We start from the raw sequence: 24,638 nt of genomic DNA, 5'->3' as shown, positions 1-24,638 counted from the left end.
TACCAAAGCGAATGTGAGTGGAATTCGTAAGCCCAATTGCTTCTAATGGGCTGCTTACTTCCTGATTTGGATTTGAAGCCCAAAATATTTGCTTCTAGTTCTAAATTCTAATAGATATGTGTAGAGGTGTAAAAAAATTGGTTTTATGCAAACCGAACCGGTTTGATATTAAACCCGGTTTCACCCAAACTGTCAATTTCAGGAACGGTTCCCCTTAACATCTAGCAAACCCGTTATAAAACTGACCCGGTTTGAGGAAAACCGTTTCTAAACATGACCGAATCGACGAGGACCAGACCGGCCTATCTTGCTTATAAACCGGTTTATAAATCAAACCGGTTTAAGTCAAACTGGGTTTGACCATCCATGGATCAAACCGGTTCGGTTTGGGTATTTTGTACACCTCTAGATATGTGGAATTGAATGTGAAAATTTTTAAAAAGATAAACAAATCTCTAGAATAAATGTGTATTTTTTAAGTTAAATTACATGGATGGGGATGACGATACAATGCGAATGTTCTAATCTTCTAATAAAGTAGGGTTGTTCACGTCTTCACGAGTTGAATCTAACCGAGCGAAGGTTTGCTCGTGCTTGGCTCATTTACAAACCGAACCGAGCCAATCTATTTGTTTACAAACTGAGTAAAAATCAAACGAGTACCGCTCAACTTGTTTACAAACCGAACCAGAACCAAACAAGCATTTTCCAATCATCACTCATCACTTGAAGTTTGAAGTACTGTAATATATAATACACCTGAAAACGAATTAATAACTTTCAGACAAACTTCTAGCTACCTAAAAACTTAAAATGAACAAATAAAACCATGAAAGTGACCCAAAAAAACTAAAATTAATAAAATTATATAAAACGCGTGTATAATAAAATTGCGCATATAAAAAATAAATAACAAAATAATTAAAACCAATATAACAATACCCAAACCGAACCGAACGTAGCGTACCTTTTCTCGTGCTTGTCTCCCTTACATCAAGTATTTTAAAAAATCACCTTTTTAACATCAAGTTGAAAACTGTAAATAATCCAAACCTCAAGGGCCATTTTCGAAACAAATAATCTTCATAGTATTCATCCTTCAATACACGCTTATGTATATAATATAATAAAATAAAAATAATAAAACCACTGTTGATCTTCGATCTATAATAACAAAATATATTCAAAACTCAAAAATAAAAAAAATATTAAGTGATCAAAATCATTAGATGGATTTGGAAGCAAACTGATGTCATTATTTTGGAGTGTAATCCGTCAACTAGCAGAGATTGAAGCCATGGTAATATAATTATTATTCATTTATGTTCGTTGATAATATTATTATTAATTTATATTCGAATCGGTGTTGATTCAGTGAACAAATAGAGTGTAATCGTATCTGGGTATTTGCTATTTGTGTTTAATTTTGATGGGTTTGTTGTTAATTTTGTGATTTTTGAGTCTAGGGTTTCTAATTTTTTAAATTGATTTGGTGTTAATTATTTACTCAAAACATTTATTAATATGTTTACTTAGAAGGTTGGTATTTAGGGCTGTGACCAATCGCATGAGGCCTTGTTCATGTTCGTTTGTTAAGCTTTTATCGGACAGGCGATCGTTAAAGATATGAACTTGTTTGTGAACAGTTCGCATTTTACACAGACACAAATGAACGGACACGAACAATGTTTTATTTTATTTGGCTAACTGTGAATGGTCGGTGTCGATGGTTAACATTTATATTCATATGTTATTTACATTTAAATTAATGATATAATGCTCATATATAAATTTGTTTTAAAGTTAATAACTTTGCTTATATCTATATGATAAAGATTAGAATAATCATTGAAAAAAAATTATAAAATACCTTTAATGAACAAACATAAACAGACATGAACAAACGCCTTATTGAATGTTTACAAACACAATTGAACGAGCATGGCCTCTGTTCTGTCGCTCATTTAATCGTACGAAATTCCTTGTTCATTTTCGTTCATTTATTAAATGAAACAGAATAAACAAACTTCCCGCCGAACATTCGGTTCAATTACAACCATAGTATCTGTGCATGATGCAGTGAGTTTTGCATCTAGATTTATGAGTTTCATATAACATCAGCATAGTTTGCTAGTTCAATTCAAGCAAATGATCATGCTTTTTGCCTTTTTCATCCTTGTATGCATGTTGTAGTTGGTTGGGTTAAATTGTTTTGATATGTACTATTATATCATAGTTGTTAATAGCGCTCGTAATGAGCGCTATAGCAAATAGTGTAGCCAGGCGATAATCTGTCACTATCTGAGTATTGCGCCCTAATAGCATGATGAATAGCGATATTTCAGGATTTAAAAGCAGGTTATATGGCGATAATTTTGCCTAGTGAAAAGCAGAACTTTTTCATGTTAAATATACACATGAAAAGAGAGTATTTAGATATAAGATGCATATAAAAAATTTCTATTTTTTTACTAGTGTATCGCTAAACTTAAATTAGCGCTCACTATTTCATTGTTATCGCTACATAACGTGTAGGTAGTTTGTCGCTATCATCTGCTATTCGCTATTAGCAACTATGCATTATATACATCTAATATCTAATTAACTGAGCAATAAGTTTATCGTTTTTGAACTACATGTCTAGTTAGATGTTGTGGCCTCTTTTGGTAGAAAATTGTTCATATTAAGATTGAGTGAGGTTTTGAGAACGTGTTATACCAATGAAGAGATGAAGTCTTCATGTGAAATTTATCGGTTTCTTGCAAATGTTACATTTAACATATTTGATATCTACGAGGGTCACTTAAAATGCCATAATATGTAGTTCACCGTGTCTTTAAGGAAAACACATGCCAAAAGTGGATTCTTTATTGTTATTTTTATTTTTTTGTTATATGCAGGCTACTTCAAAGAAGGTGATAACAAGGGAAGAATGGGAGAAAAAGCTTAACGATGTTAAAATTCAAAAAGAAGACATGAACAAGTTGGTTATGAATTTTCTTGTCACCGAGGGATATGTCGATGCAGCAGAAAAGTTCCGAATGGAATCTGGCACGGAACGTATCCTTTTTTATTTCTTTGACAAGTTGGTTATAACATTTTTATGTTGATTTGGATATACTTTTCCATTGCTTTGAACTTCCTTATATATAATTAGCAGATATAGACCTTGCAACCATTACAGATCGTATGGCTGTTAAGAAAGCTGTACAATCTGGGAATGTTGAAGATGCAATTGAAAAAGTTAATGATCTGAATCCCGAGGTTCGTTAGTTGCTTATTTTTGCTTTATAAGGCTTACTTTTTTGTTAACTGTTCTAAACAGAGGTAGGCAAATAAGCCGGTTAACCGACCCGACTCGAAAATCGAACCTAAACCGAACCTGTTTGAAACCGTTTATGTAGAACCGATTGAAACCGTAGGTTTGGAACAGGTTTGTAATTTTCTCCACCAAAACCGGTTAACCGAACCAAAACCAGCAAAAATCGGGCAAAACCTGAACCAAAACCGATCGTCACCTGGTCAAGAAACCAGTTTCAACCCGTACTGAAACCGATTATGACTTTTGTTGACCAAACTGAACCGGTTTCAGCCCGAACCGAAACCGGTCATAAACTGGTTTTGACTTTTGTTGACCAATCCGAACTGGTTTCAACCCAAACCGGTATTGAGTTTCAAACCGGTTTGTGCAGCTCTAGTTATAAATGCTGACGTGGCAAATATTTTGTGCAGATTCTAGATACGAATCCACAGCTATTTTTCCATCTGCAGCAGCAAAGGTTGATAGAATTGATTAGAAATGGAAAGGTTGAAGAAGCTTTAGAATTTGCTCAGGAGGAGCTTGCTCCGAGGGGAGAAGAAAATGTAAATTCTATCTTTATTAATACTGTTTTTTTTTTGTATTTAATTTTTTATTTAAGTGGTTGTTTATTAAGATAAGATCGCATGATTGCAGCAAAGCTTTCTAGAGGAGCTGGAAAGAACTGTTGCACTGTTGGCATTTGAAGATGTAAAGAATAGCCCCGTTGGAGATCTCTTAGACATATCGCAGCGTTTAAAAACCGCAAGCGAGGTCAATGCGGCGATCCTTACAAGTCAAAGCCATGAAAAAGGTTAGTGTTTATCTAATTTTGAGTACTTGAGTAAATTGACTTTTGGCAGTTGATATTATTAATAAAGTTAGGGTATGTTTGGTACGGGGTAATGGAATTGATGAGGGAATGGAATGGACGTGGTAATGGAATGGAGAAAGGAATGAAATGGATCATTACCACTCCATTGTCATGTTTGGTTACCATGTAAGAATGGAATGATTAATCACTTTATCATTATTAATATTTTTATTAGTAATAATAATAAAGAATAAATAAATAATATTAATAATAAATGAATATTCATAATAAGTATTTTTAGGACCTCGTGCTGCAACGAGATCGTTAAACTGTATATGCGTTATGAAATGTTAACTCATCTAATTTAAAAATAAAATATATTGATAATGTAGTAATAGTTCTAATATAATAATAGTTATATTATAATATACAAAACGACAATGATAATATAATAACTATAATTAGAAAATAATAATAATAATAATAATATAATTATAATTTTATAATAGTAATAATGATGTTGACTTTTTCCTTCCTTGAAGGAATGGAAAAAAAACACCCATACCCAAAGGAATGAAAATCCTAAAAATGGAAGGAGTTTCATTCCATTTGGAATGATCCATTCCATTCATGCATGGTAACCAAACATGTTTTTTTTCATTCCTTTGGAATGGCTTATTACATTCCACCTTCCATTCCTCCATAACAAACACTACCTTAGTTTAGCATTTTATCCTCCCTTTTAAGTTTTAACACAATTTAAAAGATAATTTAGAGTGAAACTTTGAAAACTGGAAAAGCAAAGCTTTGAAAAATCAAATGCTTGAAACCTGAAACCAACTTTTTAAAATCAAATCTTTCATCTTCTGAAACCCATGAGCAATTTTCACTCTAAACTCTAAAATAAAACCTAGCTGGTTTCCAACTCAAAAGTTTCGGTTTCCATCGTCTTTCGTTTCTCTTAATCATGTTTTTCATCTTCTTCAAGAAGATGATGAGGAATGTTGATTTATTTGATTTGAATTATTATATTTTCCTTTTTTTTTGCATTGGGGTTTTCAAGGTTTCTATTTGATTTTCTGTTTTTCTTTTAATTGTCTTAGAAGATGAAGAAGAAAATTTTCTGATTTCGAGTTCTCGAGGTTTCTAATTTTATGAATATTTTAATTCCTGTTCTTCCTCTTCTTCAAGATGGTAGTGATGGAGGGTAAAAATGTAAAATTTGCTCTTCATCAACAACTTCAATCTTACTACATCCGCTTTTGGGGCAAAAGTAGTATTTATGTAATTAAAATTGTGTATGGGGGCAAATTAATAATTTTTTATTTTTGAATACCGCAGTTATAATAAGTGTAATTTAATCTATTAAATTAATACAAAAACTACTCTTTTTCCAAGTGTTTCAATAAATCAGTTTAGGATGTTGTAAACGCGTATATCTTCAGCAACTTTTTTATTATTAAACCAATTTCTTTTTAACTACCTTTTCGTGTCACTCTTTTGGTCCTTTATCAGTAATTTAAAAACTCAATAATATTTTTCACTATTCAACATTTATTCCTTTGTGGCGTAGGATAAATGGTTGAACCGCCACCTATAAATTATAATCAATACGATATCTTGGTTTCTTGAATGTAAATACTAAAATTCATTTTTTAACAACCCGCATCATGTTAAACAGTAATTTGGTCAAGTTGTTGAACCTGTATTTCTTTTAGTTTAATTAATTGATTTGTCCATTTGACACGCGGTAAATGTAATCCAAATCAACTCATTTATAAGTGAACAAGTTTATAACTGGCACAATATAGATTATGGTTTGTATGATACTTGAGATTAGTGCTAACATTGAGATTATTACATGATTAACAGACCCGAAGCTCCCAAGTTTGTTAAGAATGCTGTTATGGGCTCAAAATCAGCTTGATGAGAAGGCAGCTTATCCACGAATCACGGATCTTTTCACTGCTACTCTCGAAGACCCGCCTGTTTGACATTCGTTACACGCCAAAGTTTGAAACAGAACCAACCCGGGTACGTATAACCATCATGTTTCATCATTTGTTGCAATCCGATCTTGAAAACGTTTTAGTTGTAATCACAGTTCTTTGTCGTTTGTATTTTGGAATGAAAATTACAAAAATACTTTTATGTCTTGTGACATAAATTATGATTGAATTCGGTTTTTCGGTTAAACATACCGTGACCCTATTTAGAGAGTAAATGCTCGTACACGTTTGGCACGTGAAGTAACAACTATGTTGATTTTTAACCTAATTCATTCGCTCTTCACAGTATTTTCGTTCTCTTTAGTAAGCATGCGATATATATATATATTTATAAGTGATTTAAATTATGCAAGATTAATCATTTTATTCACTGTGAATAATAAATTAGTAAAAGGCCATATAATGACAATGATAATATTGTGTAATCTATAACTCTTCGATACATGACGTCTTTGTATATTGTAATTTGTAACTAGCTAAACCGCATTTCTTGTTTCGTGACAGGCAATTGTGGTGCAAATGTGCAATACTGGACTTTGTGGCAAGGACTACTAAGAGTTGGATCATTGGCAGTTTCATTTCTATTTGTTCCATTAAGCTTTCAACTTTTGAATTATGATTACTTTGGTAAATAAATTTAGACTTTGTATGCTACAACAGTCTGTTTTGCTTTCTTAATTGGTAATTTGAATATCTTTTTAGACTAGTTTAGTTATTTATGCTTTATGTTTTGTTGCCATTTTGACCTTGAGACAAAGGTCTTGCATATATATAATAGTAATACATATAGGATTAATTTTTGTACAATCTATATGCTTCTTTACAGAGATGAGCTCAGTACCGATTTTCTTAAAAACTTAGCATCCGCACTGAAAATGTTCGGTTTGGTACTGATATGTAGATGTGCACAAAATACCCGGTTCGGTGGTTTCGGACCCGACCCGGAACCGGTTTCTACATGTACCCAGGCCGGAGGTACGACCTCGTATTGGATTTCTCCCTGGATCTGTACCGGAATAGGACCCGGCTCGGACCCACCAGAATCGGCTCCGCCTTTACCCGGTCAAAACCCTACCCAAAATCCAAAAATCTCTGACAAAGCCCGTCAAATACCCGACTAAACCCGGAACCGGTTCCAAATCGACCCAGTTTGACTTTTGTTGACCATCCCCGGAACAGGTGCCTACCCGGTTCCGGTTTCTACAAAATACCCTGTTTGTGCAACTCTACTAATACGGTACCAGTACCGTAAGCAAAAGTTCGGTAAATACCGCATCAAAAAATCCCAATCTTGATTTTCTCAAAAACTTGATATCGGTGCCTGATATCATTAGCCCATGCTGCTTTGTATTTTAGAAACCTGGTTATTTTAGAAAATTAAAATAGAAAAAAAATACTGCAATAAAAAAAGAACCATGCTGCAAAAACAATAAATTATCTAACCCATAGACCAATACTTTGAAGAGACCAAAAGATCTTGTGTGACCAATAAGTCTCATGCTTTTAGGATAAGTACAATAACTCAAATCCACATCATAAATCAAGGTTCACAACTAACAAATCCCATTAAAAGATCTTAATATAATACTAGAAAGAACCAACCCAAATAACATAGACCCTCGTAGCATTAGCCAAATGTGACACTTGTTGCTTTGACAAGGGTATTTTGGTAATTTTGTGCTGCACCACCATATGTTGATGTTGATAGTCATGATGATGATGATGATGATGATGGGATGTGCCATCATCAAAGTTGAGAGCATAGCTTGAAGGATCATATTGAAAGTTGACTTCTTTCTTTTGACCTCCATATAGAGCAACAAGTATTGTTTGTTTCTTGACTGCCTTTTTCATGGCTGCTTTCATTCTCCAAAACAAGCTTTTGTATTGTTTCTTTGAGCATGTGTTCGTCCACTCCAATTTCCCAATAACTCCCATTTCTTCAAATCAATAATAATAAAAAAAAATTAAAAAAAAAACCTTTTTTTTTTAAGAATCTTGATCACTACCCACTTCAAGAAACACAAAATCTTGATCACTATCCACTTCAAGATTTATGTGCTAGAATAACTACCCTTCAAGAAACTTGATTATCTTTGGCAAAAACTCCCATTTCTTCAAAGCAATAATAATAACAAATTTAAAAAAACTTTTTTTTGTTTTTTATGAATCTTGATCACTACCCACTTCAAGAAACACAAAATCTAGAGAGAATACCACTCCAAGATTTATGTGCTAGAATAACTACTCTTCAAGAAACTTGATTTTCTTTTGGCAAAAACTCCCATTTTTTCAAAGCAATAATAATAATAATAATATATTTTTTAAATTTTTTTAATGAATCTTGATTACTACCCACTTGAAAAAACACAATCTTGATCACTATCCACTCCAAGGTTTATGTGTTTGAATAACTACTTCAAGAAACTTGATTATCATTTGGCCAAAAAAAATAATAGGTTGAATTTAGTGTGGTAGAATACTCATTTCAAGAATCTTTAAAAGTTGAATAATGATTCAAGATTCTATAACACCCACTTAAAAAAAAAGACACTTGCATACCCATTTCAAGAATCTTGAAAAGCCTGATAAAGATTCAAGATTCTATCATGCCCACTTCAGGTTTTGCACATAGAAAGATGTATTACTATGCTTGAATACCCAACTCAAAAATATGCAACAAAAAAGAAAGAAAAGATGGAGAATATTAATTTCAAAGTGAAGGTTGCATAGAGATTCAAAGTTTAACAACTCCCACTTGATGAAGTTTGAGACTTTAACATAGGAAAGTGAGGGGGGTAAAGATCTTTGTACTTGGGTTATATAGGTGTTCAAGAGTACAAGTAGTATATAAAGTATTAAAGCATAAAGAACTCAAATACGTTCATGTTTTTTCAGAAAGTGGTGTGGGTGTTTTGTAAAACCTTTTTTTTTTATTAAAAGATATACTTAATTTTAGTATGTATTTGAAATATACTTTATTTTTTTATTATGTATTTAATAAAATTTTGGGTGTATTTATATGTACTTTATTTTATAAAAAAATTATTAAATTATATATTTTTTTAACGGTGATTATTATACGTGAATATAAAGTAGAAGAGGTTGTGTAGGCTCAATTGCTGTCGGACATGAACGAAGGGTCCAACTCATGTGCTAGTTGGAGCAATCCCACATTGAACGGAAAAATTTTTAAAATGGGAAGATTGAATGAGGTGTTTTTAGGAGAGAGAAAGAGTGTTAAAGATTCCTATGTTATCCGTTATTTCAAATGACGGATCTTAGAATAATGACAGGTTGTGTAATATTTTGTTTGGTGAGGTGGACGTTTATCTCGTGTTCTGCCATTTGAAATGATGGAAGTTAAAAAGTTATCTTGTATCCCGTCATTTCAAATGATGGAACCCACTGGCAGCCAATCCACCAGATTGACTGGCGGGTCTCGTATATTGAAATAACCTACCCTTATATTTTTTTTAACCTTTGAAATACATCTGTCATTTGAAATGGCAAGTGTGGAATCAGACATCCGCCATTTCAACTTCGAACATTTACCTAGGCTGATGGGCATGAACAGTTATTAAACAATTCCGAGCCAAAATGTATCGGCTCCGGTTTTTCCAGGTAAAAACTTGTTAAAGAAAGACCTGTTACTAATCGGTTAAGGAATCGGTCCGAAACCGGTTAACCGGTTATAAAGTGCACCTCTAGTAGATAATTACACAATAGTTTATAAAAAACCGTTTTTATTAATATAGAAACTATATTAGGCCCAAATGGCTCAACATCCCCACATATGTAGCCCTGTAATCCGGGTTCAAAATGAATGTTAAGATTTTGTAGGTTGTTATGCTTTCATGGGAAGGCTAGAATTCCTTTAAAATGCAGTGGGAAATGGGCCTATTGGTTGTCATGTCTCTATCTATCTGTATTCTGTGGGCCTGCCTGTCAAACCCCCTTGTGTGACAGGTCAAATATGTTTACTCGAGCGTTTTCGGTCCCAGCCGGTGAATTGGTAAAACCCGAACATTGGTAAAACACGAATATTATTGGTCTCGGGAGTTACAGCGGCGAGTCATTGCAAATTCGGTTGATTCCAATTACGTTCATTACGGTAATGAAACTAAAACAAAAGGACCAATATGTAAAACCCGACCGCCGATCGGTTTTGGTTACATTCATTACGATACCATAACTTAAAAGAAGTTAATAATAACAAACTTAGCATGGCCAAATGACAATCCACCACGTGGTCCAATAGGTGCTTTGGGGCACAAAGCTCTAATTTATCCTATAGTAATAATTACATTTATACTGCATGTTAACAAGCATTGTCAGTGACAATGCACATATATTGGGTCACGTGACAGCCCTCGGTAATTATACCGCATCATCAGCTAATGTTTGTGTCATAACCTACACAAATGGTGTCTTCCTGTGATCTCGTACAAGCTCCACTATTGTCGCCGAGTCAAAATCTAACGAACCAGATTGTGTTCGAGCTAGCTCATGATGAGCCCTAGTAAAATGATTAAGTGAACAAATGAGGCAAAATATATCTTTCTTGTTGTCATTATTGCCCCTCATTATTCTATAAGGCTATCCGCTATGGTGGGGGGCTTTGAAACCCCTCAACAGTGCCACGTAAACGCCACGTCATCGCCTCGTAAAAAAACGGCGCATTGAAGCCCGTCCCGCTATGGTTTAATGCCCCTTAGGTGCCCCAATATATATATGTGTGTGTGTATGTGAGAGGAGAGAGAGAGAGAGCTCTTGATGACGCCAGTTGTCTGAATGGCCGCTCCCCCTCCGCGCCCGCCACCACCGCCCCCCCCCCCCCCGGCGGTGTTCCCTCCTCCACGGCGCCCTTCTCACTCCTCTTCCGCGCCCCATGGGAGTTTAATAATCTCACTTTGTCCCGATCTCAAGCTGCTTTCACCTTATCAATTGTGGGTCCCACAGTATGTCCTCCACGTGGTGGTCCATTTATCTTTTTTACCATTTTAATTTAATTGATTGTCTTTCTAGTAAACTACGGTTTTCGTCTATATGGTTTGTACATATCAGCGATTTTAGTAAAAATAGTTTTAAATTTTTGATTTTCGCCTATGTGGTTTCATTTCACTTGCAATTAAACCCGATCACACTAACCCCCATTAAGTCTGGTCGTTCACATGAGTGACAGTTTTTTTCTTTTTCTCCCTAAATAAACCCCAGCTTTAATTCGCAAGCCCCCTCGCGTGAGAAGCTGGGGTGTATTTGTTAAAAAAAGGACAAAAATACCCCTCGCGTGAGAGCTCATTGATGGGTTTAACGGCCAGACTTAACAGGGTTAGTGGTATCGGGTTTAATTGCAAGTGAAATGAAACCACATGGACGAAAATTACAAATTTGAAACTACTAAACTAAAACCGTATATTTGGACAAACCACAGGGATGAAAACCATATTATACTAATATACTCTTGTTTTTCTTTTGGACAAACCAAGAGAAGAAAACCACATTATACATCTAACCATTGTAATTCACTGTTTATAAATTTTTATTATCATATTAGTATGTTATATATAAGCTGTTATCCTTGGTGTATGACCACATGAAAATGAGTGATAACATGCACATATAAAGGGTGTACAAGTATAACATCCGAATGATTAATAAGAAAGTAGAGAAAAATAGATATACATTTATCGTCACTCTTTTTACACCTAAAATTTTACCCAATAATCAAACAGATAATGGTGAGATCCTGTGATATTTTTCATCTTGTGATTGATTGGTCCGAAAGAGAAAGTTTTGTTTTTCACATTTTAGTGAAAACTATATTTTACCGAACGAACAATAATTATGTACTCCTTGAACTGATATGTATATGATAAAAAAACTAACTCGTACAAGATAAAGTATTTCTTTTGATTATTCAAATTTACCTTTTCTTTTCTTGATATTGTTCTAGTTTTTTCTCTCTTTTGTAACAATGAATTTTTTGTATGTTAAGTCATCGTATTCTTTAAATTTGGAGATCTTAGTTGGCTTTTTCTGGATGGACTATGTTGTCTTTACTTAGCCCATGATGGCTTTCAAAGTTTAGCTTGGGCGGGTTCCCCCATAAAACCATACCGCCGGTTGCCACTTGATAGTCGTTGTGCCACCACAAGAACAAAACTCTCTGACGTAACACACAGAGTGACGAAAAACTGGGTGGGTTTGGGATTCAAACTGACAACATTTTCACAAAATCTAGCTCAAATCCTTAATCACCAGTATCCATAAAAAATGACACAAGTGGGAATCGAATTTAAGTCTTCGCCGAAGAACAAAAACATTCTATCACTAAGCCACAAGGGAGGGATATTGATCAAGTTTTCTTAGTACTAACAAATTAGAAGTCTGTAATAATTCAATCGTAAACTATTAGATCATCTTTAAAAATGTTTTTTATTCCAAATTGACACATCTAGAGTTACCCTTTGGCATTTATACATATATCACTATAAAATTTGGGTCTTGTGTCCTTTGTTTAGAATTAAGAAAAAGGTTTATTGTTGGCAATTTACTTTTCTACTTTCACTTTCACTTAAAGTTTACATGTTTCCACCATAATATTTGGTTACTTTATGCTTGCAAAAGTTACTTGTACAAATATTCTCTGAAACATTTCCCCCAAACTCCTATCAGTTTTTGGAAATATGTCCTTAGATTTAATAATGCATATTATTTTGTTACAATATATTTGCTTCTTCCTTACTAAAGGGTACTTTGGGAATAAAAAAAAAGGTGTAAAGTTACCAATTTTGATTTATTTATGTATATACATATGAGATTAGTTATATTATACATTTATAAGTAAAAGTTTAAAGTTAAATAGGGGTGTGAAGTTACCAAATCAATCCCACTTAAATAAGATCGAACTCGAGCTTCATATTACAAGTTTAACTAGGCCAGCTAGCCTAATCAAGATTACTATTTATTTAACTACAAATTATACAATAATTGTATAATCCACATCCTATAATTTAGTAAAAAAAATTATAATTATAATACTTTATTGGGCAAAAAACAACCTTATGGCCCATTATGTAAACAACCTTATTTTTTGGTTGTTGTCACATACATAGCAGCTCATACCCCCTACCGGTGCAGAGCAAGACCTCTGAGAGTCTGAGGGAACGGTCAGTGTTCATTAAGTTGACTTTAAGAATAATGTTGTCTTTAAGGTCATATTTGACCTTATTATTGTTGTTTTTATTCGATTGTGTCTCGGAATAATTATTTTTTTCCCATTATTAATTATTGTTTTCTTATCAATATTACATGTTTCACAAGTCAAAATTTATTTTGCCAATCAATCTTGTTGATTGTTCGTAATTAACATATTCATATCCTCGAAATTTTCTTAATACCCGGTATGCTACGCTTCATGTGTCAAAAGGAGGCCTATTATAGCCAGTGTCCGAGTGATCGCAATCCATCCATTGAGATAGAAGAAATGTTGAATGGTGAATAAGTATGTTATTTTTAAATTTCTCCACTTTGCACCTTGTCTATTCAGTTGTTCTAATCGGAGAAGTTTATATTATGTTTTAGTGTTACCGGATTCAAGTTTCAAATTTCTATACGGATATTCAGGTGATGTGTTAATGTACTAAAAAGATTAGTATATGGTTACAATGCAATTGACCATCTGATCCAATTGCATTAGAGTGACGGTTAAGGTTTGGGATATTTACGGTCTCAAGTTTGAAACCAAACTCAAAAAGTTTTTCCACAGTGTTGGGTTTCTTCCGTGGTGGTGTTACCAGCTTTGTCATGCTTGAAACGTCCAAATAAATATGAAGGGTTGGCATTATCTGTCAGGAATGCTTACTAAACCACTAGAGACAGTTTCAAACGCTATTAAGAAAAATATCTGGTTATGATCATATGACATATGACTTACGAGAGTAGCGTGACACATGATTGGTTTTTCAGGACATCCACAAGATAATGATAGTTCTCCTTTTCGCAACTCAATCATAGATGATGGAATCATCAAATATTTGACCTTTTCAAATTCTGTCTGTAACTCCCTAGATGCCTCGAAAACAAAGAGAAGATGTATACAAACGAGATATGCAGCAACAAAAAGGAAAATGATTGCATAGAGGAACTCCCGAACATTTGTCAGATGTGTCGATATCAATGGTGACTCATTATTTCGATGAATCATTTCTTCTGACAGATTGCAAACTATCATTAAACACTAAAAATCTCACTTATCATTAAACACTCAATGACACTATGGGTTTTTGTTAAAAGATTGCAAACTAACAATTGGTTTAAAACATTTATAAATTTGCAATTATAAAAAGAACTCCATCCCTTAAAAAATAGTCACACAAACCAAACCAAACCAACCACATTAGTTCAATTTGATTGGTTAAATAGAGAGTCTTAGACTGATGACATGCACCCCTAGCTACTTTATAGGCCAAATGAAGCCAATGTATGGTTTAGTACATGCAATTGCATGGTCTGCTTTCCAACAACTACATTTGACCGAGAGAGTGGTCCATATGTACGGTTAATCCGGGTTGATGTTGATATGCCAGCCAAAAAAATCTAATAAAATCGGATTTATGGCAACAAGATTATTTTGTACTTGTAACTTGAGTACAATAAAATGATCAATATTCATTGGGTGTTGCAAATATGGTTGAAAGGGTGAGGAAGGGTTGTTCTTTCGGGTTTCTTTGGTTTGATAATTTTAAAATTAGAATTGAAACACGACCCTAATGTCTTCCGGGTTTTTGGGGTTGGGTTCATAAGATTATGAGTTTTTAAGTAAGAAAGGTTAAAAAGTAAATATTTGATCGAGCATTGAGAACATAGAATAATACTATCGAACAAAAACCTGTAGAATTGAACAAAATCGATCAAACAAAACCTGTAGAATCGAACGACTTGAAATCGATCGAACAAAAACCTATAGAATTATTGTTGAAGAGGAATTAAAAGGTGTAAAATTCGTAGAATTAGAATGACAAATATGTAATTAGAACTTAGAAATAGAATAACCATAGAACTTGAAATCGATGCGTTGCCATTTGAAGAGTTAAATGAATATGTGATGGAATAGTGAATAACTGGTTTTTTCGGGTTGACTTAAAACTCAAAAATGAATAACGAGTAACGGAACCAAATCATAACGGTTCGGCATGGTTACAAATACTTTGGGGTTGAGTTTTAGGTTGCGGATAAAAGTGATAGGCCTAGAGTGTGCTTCGTGAAGATCTCCCCTGACGGGATGTTTTTTCAAACATAGGGAAAAAATGGGACTTATTTATGAGTCTACTATAAATGGACATGCTGCACAGTTTTTTTTAGAACGAGTTATCTAAATAAAATTCTTAAAAAGTATAAACCAGTTTCTTAATTGGTGTAATTTACATCATAATCTTAAAAAATAAAAAAAGAAAAAAACAGGTATATTATTGAAAATTTGATATTACTTTTTTAATACATTTAAGTTTTAAGAAATCCTTAAATAAAACAGCAGCAATAGTTAGTATAAACTATAAACTATAAAGTTCATTTGATAAAGGCCCAATATAAAATGAAGTGCAGGCCATTGACCATTACTATTGTTTGGGCCTGTTTTTTGTTTATGAAAAAAGAGTCCAAGTAAACATGATTGGCCCATGTCTTAAGAATTGAAGGTTTAAACTTTGAAGAGTTAACAGGGGCAAGTTTAAATGTTTAAAAACCAAATAAACTTGGAATAAGACTTGCTTCTAAAATATTTCAAAGTTTTAATTTGCACTGAAAATGCTGACAATTTGCATCCAATAATTGTAAAATAAATAAAAATAATGTTCTTTCAATGACATGTTTCTAAGCAATTTTAGTAGCTTGGAAGGTCAATTTCACTACAAGGACACCAAAGATTAATAAAAATAAGAGAGTATGATGATTCACCCTTCAAAGCTACAAAAGGCACTTTAAGGCCATTTAGCCTTTTATCTGTTACCTCATTATAAATAGTTGAGATGATCATGTCGGTTTCAACAAGAGTTGTCGACGGATCGAATGCCATCACAGTGTCGTGTATGCTAAAAACCTCAATGATTCAGTTATCATCATCAACACAGCTTATAAAATCGATAATCATCTAAGTCAAAATTTGATCCATTACATATGAGCATCGTAAGCATCACCCGTCTTTAGGGTATGGGCATCGTTAGAACAAATTTTATTATAATTATTATAATGAGTTATGCTATGAAAATATTGATTTGCATAATTAAATACTCTAGATTAACCCGCCCTCCACCCCCCCCCCCCCCCCAATTTTTTTTACTTCGCAGCAAGCTATTAGGTCTACCAATCACCAATACATAAAGTTTGAAATATGAGACAGAATTTCAACCATCCGTCCATAACTAGTTTGACGTTTCAAATATTCGAGCCCAGGAAACCTATAAGAGAAAACCCCCTAACCACCAGACCCGTCACCACGGCGATATAAACCCTTTTAACGAATAACGTTTTTTTTTTGGTTGATCTTATCAATGCATTGGCATTTAGTAGTATATTCCAATTGCCCAATTAATAAGTAACATGGAGCTTGACCATCCATAAATGTAATGTCACTTGAATTCATCTACCAACCAAACCAGGCCATTGATCAATACACTTTGATAACAACTTCTCAGCCTATTAGTAAAAAGTACACCTTTTATTGCATACTGTACAACAAATGATCATTCTTTATATGGAAATGTCTTTCTCAACCTAATAACTTCTCAAACCATTATTGCTCTGCACAGATAGAGGTGCACAAATCGGTTTTTTAAAAAAACCGGTTCGGTTAATAACCGGACCGGTTTTTCTTGGCCTGGAAAAAAACCGGTTTTTAAATAACCGGACCGGTTTATTAACCGGTTTTTTTGGTGCAAAACTCGGACCGGTCTAACCGGTTAGGACCGGTTTAGAAACCGGTTAGAACCGGTTAATAACCGGTTTTTTTAATTAACCGGTTTTTTTTTTTAAATAACCGGTTAATAACCGGTTTTTTTCATAATAACCGGTTTTAAAATTAACCGGTTTTTTCCATAACCGGTTCAGTAACCGGTTTTTTCTCTAGAACTTGTAACCGATATACGAACCGGCGGTTACTAAACCGGTCAAACCGGTTTTTAAATAACCGGTTTTTGTAAAAACCGGTTTTCGGTTTAAACCGTTGAACCGGTTCACCAACCGGTTTTTTTGCCCATCTCTATGCACAGATACTAGAATAATATATATTACATGTATAAAATCAAATGTATACATATAAACAAATAAAGATATGTTTTCTTATTGTACTAAGATTAAGGTTTGGCCCAACTACCACACTACACTCTTAGGATAGTTAACGTTTTTATGATCGCATAACGAGTAATCGGTTCACCTTTGCGCTAAAAGAAAGAAAGAAAGAAAATCCTATTTGTAAAAGTGCATTGAGGTTCACTTCATCACTTACTATTAATGTGTTTGCATACTTGCATGTGACATAAATGTTTACACTTTTTGCAACCACACTAATCAAAAGTTGGGGCACCCTCATGATTAGACCAAGACAAGGTGATGTTGTGTGAGTGAATGGATTTGGGGTCGATCCAGGCGAAAGTGGTCACGCCCCCCCTAGAACACACCGTATTTGTTATCATCGTAGTGTCCAAGGTTTAGACGACGCGTCACGATAAAGTCAAATATGAAGGTTGTTGTCGAGGAAGTGTTGCAATATGAAGAATGTCAAATATGAAAATTACTCTAATTTAAAAGTTCTATTTGGCTTAACAATTCCTTCTCTACATATTCATCATAAAGCAGTGTTTGCATCGAAATAAAACACAAGTGGACATCAAATTATGTCGGTAATAACTATGTATAGAAAAAAGAGGTAGGCTATTATAATTATTGATTTTTTAATTCAAAATCAGTTTTAAATAGAGAAATAGTTTTATATAATTACAAACTAAAATCACATATGCCAATAATCATTACACAAAATTACAATCTTACCCATCATTAAACCACATTCCTAAAGAAAAATAAAACACTCCAAGGACACAAACGGGTTATCAGGTGACTCATCCTTATTCACAAACCGACCCGATCTAACTTCGGGTTTCTGAACCCTCTTATTCAAATAGGACCCTACCCGACCCGGAGACTTCCCCGCCCTCCGACCCGACAAGCTTCGCCCCGCCTCATCCCCACTAAAACCAATCCTGGGTCCCCCACTGCCTCCAACAGGAGATCTTGAACGAGCAGCCGACCCACACCCGGTTACCCGCCCATTTCGTTCCGGTACCAACTTGACCCGACACGGAGACCCAAACCCGGTTTCCCGCCCATTTATCTCCGGACCCAACTTGACCCAGCCTGGAGACCCAAACCCGGTTCTTTCCGGGCCCAACTTGACCCGACCCGGAGACTTGTTCCGGTTCGTTGACTTTGACGGGGACTTATTATTATTATTATTAACAATAACTTTGCTGCGGCGGTTGTACACGTCATCGTCGAATGTGGCGGTGGAAACATTTTCTTCGCTCATGGTACTACCGGTTTCTAAGACATGTGTGTCTTCTGGTCGGATATTGTAAGAGTTGTGTTGGGACAAATGTTTTGTTTTTGTTTTATTGACAATATCTTCGGTTTCAATAATAATATTAGGAGTTTCTGAGAGGACTTCTTTAACGGTTTCTACATCTACTGGTGGTGGAGCTCGGCTTGATAGTTTAGAAGATGGTGGGTATTTGAAGAAACACTAATTGACCCCGGGCAGATTACGGATAATCTGGGGGTTAAATAGATGTTTCCCACGAGGATGAGGTCCAGCAAAGAAATTTGTTCTTCAGGTGACCTGCAAAACAGACACCGTAAGCTCGTCACTGAGAAGGGGGGGTTCCTCCTTGTGACCACCCTCCGGTGTGAGAATCAGACTAGATTGCTCTGAATATAAGTGTATATTAAGAGATTGCTAGAGAAGATAAGATAATGAGATATCAGATCATGTAAGATAATGTAATGTGTCCATACCATTCCAAGGTGTTGGAGTATTTATAGCCGAAGGTAGGTTTCCAAGAAGGTACAGCCGGCTGAATAGTATTCCTGTTCTGCCAACTGTGGGCTACGCACATGCCATGCTGGTAGTTGGTGGGTAGGCAGCGGCTGATAGTGACAAGGCCGGCTGTATACTGTTCCTTTACTGCCGGCTATGCACTGTTCCACCAACTGTAGGCTACGCACGTCCCACAGTGGGGGTTGGTGAGTAGGCAGCGGCTAATAGTGACAAACAGTACTAGAGGGTGCTCCTCCTCGTACTGTTGTCGGTGAGCTGTCACCCTGTGATTGGTTCATGGGCTGTTTTGGTCAGATCTTGTCTATTTTGCCCATACCTTGGCAGGTATAGTACAAAAGATCTTCCAGAAGCATACGGACTGGCTCATTTGGGCGGGAGTATTCCCGCCTTGCTCATTCCTTCAGGTGACATTACTGAAGTATCAAGAGTTAGTGCCTTGTGCGTGTAGCCTTGCTATTAGTGCGGGTAGCCTTCCCTGATGGCTTGTATCCGCAGCTGCGGGAACAGGCGGGGTACTTCACCATTGGGAGGCTTTCCTTGCGGGAACAGCTGGCGTACTGCGCGTAAGGTCTTCATCTCTGGGCATGGTGGGTCCTGCGGAAGCAGTTGGTCCTTGCGCAGACGTCCCTCTTCAAGGTGAGTCTTGCGGGTCCAACTGGGCTCTGCTGGGACCTACCTCTTCAAGTCCCCCCAGTCCAATGTTCTTCTCATGAATTATTAATAAGTGAGGTGAACTTTTGGACTTTAGCAAGGGGTTTTGAAAAGGGTTTTTAGTTTTAAGGTTTTCCGTGGGGATTCTTCCCGCGGTTTTCCTAATGCCACGCAGAAATTCCCGACTTTTCTGCTTGATCTTTGGGTGTGATGCGGGTAGGTCTGTAACCTCCTCGCAAGTCAGGAGCGTTGAGTTCCACTTGTAGATTCTCCATGAGGTTTTGGTAGTTTTGAACATAGTGATCAATTATGTTTAAACAACCAATTCCATCTTGGAGGTTCAAACAGTCTAGTTCTCGACGTTCCCGCTATGCGGGGATGTTATTCCCGTTTCCGCAAGCACTGCCCAGAAGATCCTTCTTGGTTTCAATTCCCTGCGGAGTGCTAGGTATGTGAAGGGTTTTGCCTTGACACTGTACCCGCACTCGTCTTATAGTTACTTTACTTCCAAGGTATTCCTGGCTTCAATTCCCTGCGGGTGCTAAGTATGTGAAGGGTTTTGCCTTGACACTGTACTCGCACCCGTCTTATGGTTACTTGGTTGCCGAGGTATTCTTGGCTTCAATTCCCTGCAGGTGCCAAGTATGTGAAGGGTTTTGCCTTAGCACTGTACTCGCACCTGTCTTATAGTTTCTTGGTTGCCAAGGTAAGGGGTATTTTCCCGCTTACTTTTGAATCTTTTTGAAATTCGAAAAGTTGGTGAAAGGATAAGAACAGTCCAAACTATTGAAACGTCGTCCGACGGTTTCTTCTGACAGTATCAGGACGTGCAGGAAGTTATGGCGACGTGACAGTATATGGTCATTCCAGGCGCTTTTTCAGGCGCGTGGGCGCGATTTTTCGGGCGCGTGGCCGCGAAATTAATGGCACGCGTCCTTTCAACAACTGTTGTCAGCTTGCTCTTTGCCACGTGTCATAGTTTCATTGCACCTGCGATTTCTCTCTCTTCCGCATTAAATTCATCGCATTAATTGCGATGAGTATATAAAGGGGGAGAGGGTCCTTTGTAATCCACACTTTCACTTCTCTCTTCATCTTCTAAACGATTTCCGGCGAATACTCACTATTCCGTCGAGCATTCTTCTGAAATCATTTCTGTACATCCGAAACATGTCTTCTTTTGCCGAGGAGTCTGACGTGTTCGTCGAGAATCCGTCGTCCACTTCCGATAAGGATGACAAGAGTACTGCTGGCGAGTGCCAGTGTGCTCTTCCGGCCGACCTCTATCGGTACGTCGTCCGGAAGTTCATGCTCGAGCCGTTCGAGCCTGAGTTTCCGGAGCCACACCAGACGGTGTACGATGCCCCCAAGGGCAAAATAGGGGTGTATGCTGCATTCTTCATCTATGGGAATCTCAGGCTCCCATTGACGAAGTTTGTATACCGTGTTCTGGAGAGACACGGTGTACATCTGACGGAGGTACACCCGATGGCGATCGCCAAAATCCGCCATTTTGAATGGGTGTGCCTCATTCTGGGCGTGGAGCCCCATGTAGATCGGTTGATGACCTTCTACTCCTGGATGTGCATCCAGGGGTGGTACACCTTGGTCAATCGGATCAAGGGGTTGAAGATCTGCGCTACCGAGCGCAGTCTTCGGTCGTGGAAGCGTGAGTTTTTTTACATCTCCGCTCGCGTCGTCCCCCTTGCGATGACCTTTAAGAATGGGAGAGCACTCCCCGCCCTTCACGCCCTCAACTACCAGGAGGCGGAGTGGTTCGCCAAGATCTCCCGGGTCCAGACTCCGGTGTACCGCTTTGCGGAGTCTGGGATGGTGATGCTTGGGATGAGCCGAGTGTGGAAGGAGGCGTCGCAGGTTCCCATCGTCCTCGAATACGGTTTGAACTCTGTCCCTTACGGTATGCTCTGTCTTCTTTGTTGATATAGGTTTTTCTTCTAACTGTTTATTTTTTTATTTCAGAGGGGAATGACTTGCAGTCGCTCCTGCATCCGCGGGAGGCTGATGGTCCCGCTCGGATGGGTACTCGTGCTCTAGATGAGAATGAGTTGCCCATCCTTGAACAGACGGCGGATCGGTTCGTGGAGGTCTACCCGCCAGGCCACGAGATCCTGAGCGCCAGGCGGCCAGGTAAGGAGTTATTCAACCCTCGACCTCTCAATGCTGAAACCTCTCCTGGAATTCCTCTAATCTTGTCTTCTGATGAGGAATCCGTAGATGGTCCTCCTTTGGTGCGGAAAAAGAAGGCTGCCGGCGGGAAGGGGAAGGCGAAGGTTGCCTCCGCTGCCGATCCGATGAATCGGTCTGATTCAGAGACCGAAAGCGAGGAGGTGGCGGGGAACCCTGGTGGTGATAAGACCACTGCTCCGGAGGCTGCGACGACTGTCACCTCCGGGCAGCCCAGGATGACGACGGTGAGCGGCGTAAAGAGGCCGGCTCCATCGGGTTCGTCCCCGCCTGTTCGCACTTTTAGGCTCAAGAAAACCCGTAAGTACAAACTTCCTTTACTTTTAACTTCATAGCTTTCCATCATTATACTTTATCTTCTTTGTGCAGGCGTGGATGCTACCGCATTCCAGGGTGGAGCGGGGAGGAGCACCTCCGGACCCATGACGGTAGGTTTGGTCAACCTACCTGAGGCGATGACCCAGGCGTCTGCGCCTGCTTCAGTTGGTTCAGTTGCTCACCCGGATGAGCCAACTGTTCCAACTGTGACGACATCTCCGCCGGCTGTCAGTGCCATATTTACTGAATCTTTCACTGAGCCGGCGGTGACTATTTCTGCGGGCTCCTCCGCAGCGGCGACCTCGGTTGTGAGTTCACCTACGGTGAGTTCACCTCCGTTGGTTTCTACCGCGGCGGCCTCCACCATGCCTCCTCCGTCATCGGCAACGACGGCCGATCCTTCAGGTATGTTTGGGGCTTCTCGCCAACCTCTGCCTCCTTCCCATCTGCCTGACCTCTTGGATGGATTTCCCTTGGGTTCAGGTGATGGGTTTGGCGGCTATCGGCCTGTTGTCGACCCTACAGGTGCGTAGGGTTCTTTTGGCCTTTTTTTTTATTTTTATATATATCATCTTTTCCTAACTGCTTTTTGTTTTTTGCAGTGTCGGATTCCAATGAAGTGTATGTTCCACGATGGAACATCCGACGAGGAACAACCCTTCGCACGCCTGTGGAGTGCGTGGAGTGGGCTCGTCACGCAGCTCCCAGTGGTGCGTTGGGGGAAGCAATGGCTAGCTACCAGGGGGGTAGGCTAACCAATGAGCTTCGGATTCTCCTGGCCCGGATGCAGCCGCGAGTCGAGCTGCTTTGTCGTGAAAACGACAAGTTAAAAGCAGCTCGTATCCAAGAAGTAGCTCAGGCGCGGGCTGTCCGGGAGGAGAACAATAGGCTTACCGCAGTGGCTGCGGAAAAGGAGAAGGCCTTCAAGGCCCTTGAAGTTGAAGTTCAGGCCCGTCTCGAGGCCCGTTCCAAGGCTGCCCAAGCTGTTAACGAACAGCTTCGGCTGGCCAAGGAAACTGCACGGAACGCAACTGAGAGGGCCACCAAGGCTGAAGCTGTTGCTGAGCCTCTACGCATTGAGAACGAGGAGCTTAAAGCCAAGCTAGAGAGGCTCCAGCAGGCTCATGATGCCTTGGCTATGGAAGACGCCAAGAAGCTCCAAGAGATCTTGGACCAGAGGGGCGTGCTTGACCACACTGAGCGGAAGCTAAAGGGCGTTGAAGAGGCTGCTGCAAAGGAAGTGTTGCTTGCCAACCTTAATAAAAGTGAAGCCGAACGCGCCCGTAACCAAGCTCAAGCCGCCCTCCAGGAGGCTCTGGTTGCCAAGGAATGACTTCTTCGAGAAGCGTTGTCTCAGGTATACGTAATTTCATAATATCTTTACGCTTTTCTTTGTAAATAGAAAAGGTTTTGATACTTGTATTTTTTTCTTGTAGGTTGTGCATCGAGTCTTCACGGACACATCATACGACGATGCCATGAGCGCAGCCCTCAACGCTTCTCATGAGGATGGGGAAAAGGCCGGCTTCCTGCTTGGTCTAGGGTTCGTTGAGAAAGGCATCCCGCCTTCCAACTTCCCTTTATTTGATGTGAATACTGAAGCTTTATATGACCAAGCAGTGTACCAGTATGCCGCCTTCCCGCATCCGGTGGTGGAGAAGGTGAACGAAGTTGCTGCTGCTGATGATGGGCTAGCTATCCTTAAAGCTTTCCTTGAACCGCCACGCTCTACTGATGGCGCGGGTCCAAGTGGAAGTGGTCCTGAAGCTTGATCCTGAAGATCCCTTTCCACCATTAGAGTAGATTCTTATTTTTGTATAGCTTCTTTTGTATGCGGGTATGTACCCAGCAATCTGTAATATTTGAATTTCGATGGAATAAAGATTATTTGCTAATTCGTTGCCTTGTTTATTTTACTCATATTTTGATTTAACTTAGCAATTTCTTTAGTACTTAGATAAGTTAACTTTTTAACGTGGCAGATTATAAGTTTAAGTTTCGCTTCCTCTTTCGTGATTGTGCGGGTATGACCGTCACTTACACTTAGTAGGATGGCTAAACTTTACTTATATCTGTCCTGCGTGGAAGTTTTCCTCCTCTTTTCCTTGGAAATTTTCTAAGTATTTTGAATAAGTTAGCCTTTGTACGCGCGGTTGTTAATAGGTTAATGTTCTGTTTCCTCTATCATGATTGTGCGGGTAGGACCGTCACTTTCATTTAGTGGGATGACCAAAC

General features: G+C 38.0%; 1 protein-coding gene across 2 annotated transcripts; it reads left to right on the top strand.

Moving 5' to 3' along the window:
- Positions 1-1,194: 1,194 nt before the first annotated feature.
- Positions 1,195-6,152, top strand: LOC143611957 (protein GID8 homolog). Of its 2 annotated transcripts, none has more exons than XM_077086060.1 (6): positions 1,195-1,300; positions 2,901-3,060; positions 3,161-3,264; positions 3,733-3,864; positions 3,956-4,112; positions 5,985-6,152. In XM_077086060.1, the coding sequence occupies exons 1-6, from the start codon at positions 1,250-1,252 to the stop codon at positions 6,104-6,106; spliced, it is 726 nt and encodes a 241-aa protein (XP_076942175.1). In that variant the 5' UTR covers positions 1,195-1,249; the 3' UTR covers positions 6,107-6,152. The 2 variants fall into 2 exon arrangements, with proteins under 2 accessions (XP_076942175.1, XP_076942169.1); XM_077086054.1 differs by having other exon boundaries at positions 3,158-3,264.
- The last annotated feature ends 18,486 nt before the right edge of the window (positions 6,153-24,638 follow it).

The sequence above is a fragment of the Bidens hawaiensis genome, unplaced genomic scaffold, assembly GCF_021521415.1.
Source record: "Bidens hawaiensis isolate Kalapana, Puna unplaced genomic scaffold, B.hawaiensis_p1.1 tig00002236_1, whole genome shotgun sequence".
In the NCBI taxonomy this organism is placed as follows: Eukaryota; Viridiplantae; Streptophyta; class Magnoliopsida; order Asterales; family Asteraceae; genus Bidens; species Bidens hawaiensis.
Note: the sequence above shows the minus strand (reverse complement) of the source record. Positions and strands in the feature narration are given on the sequence as shown.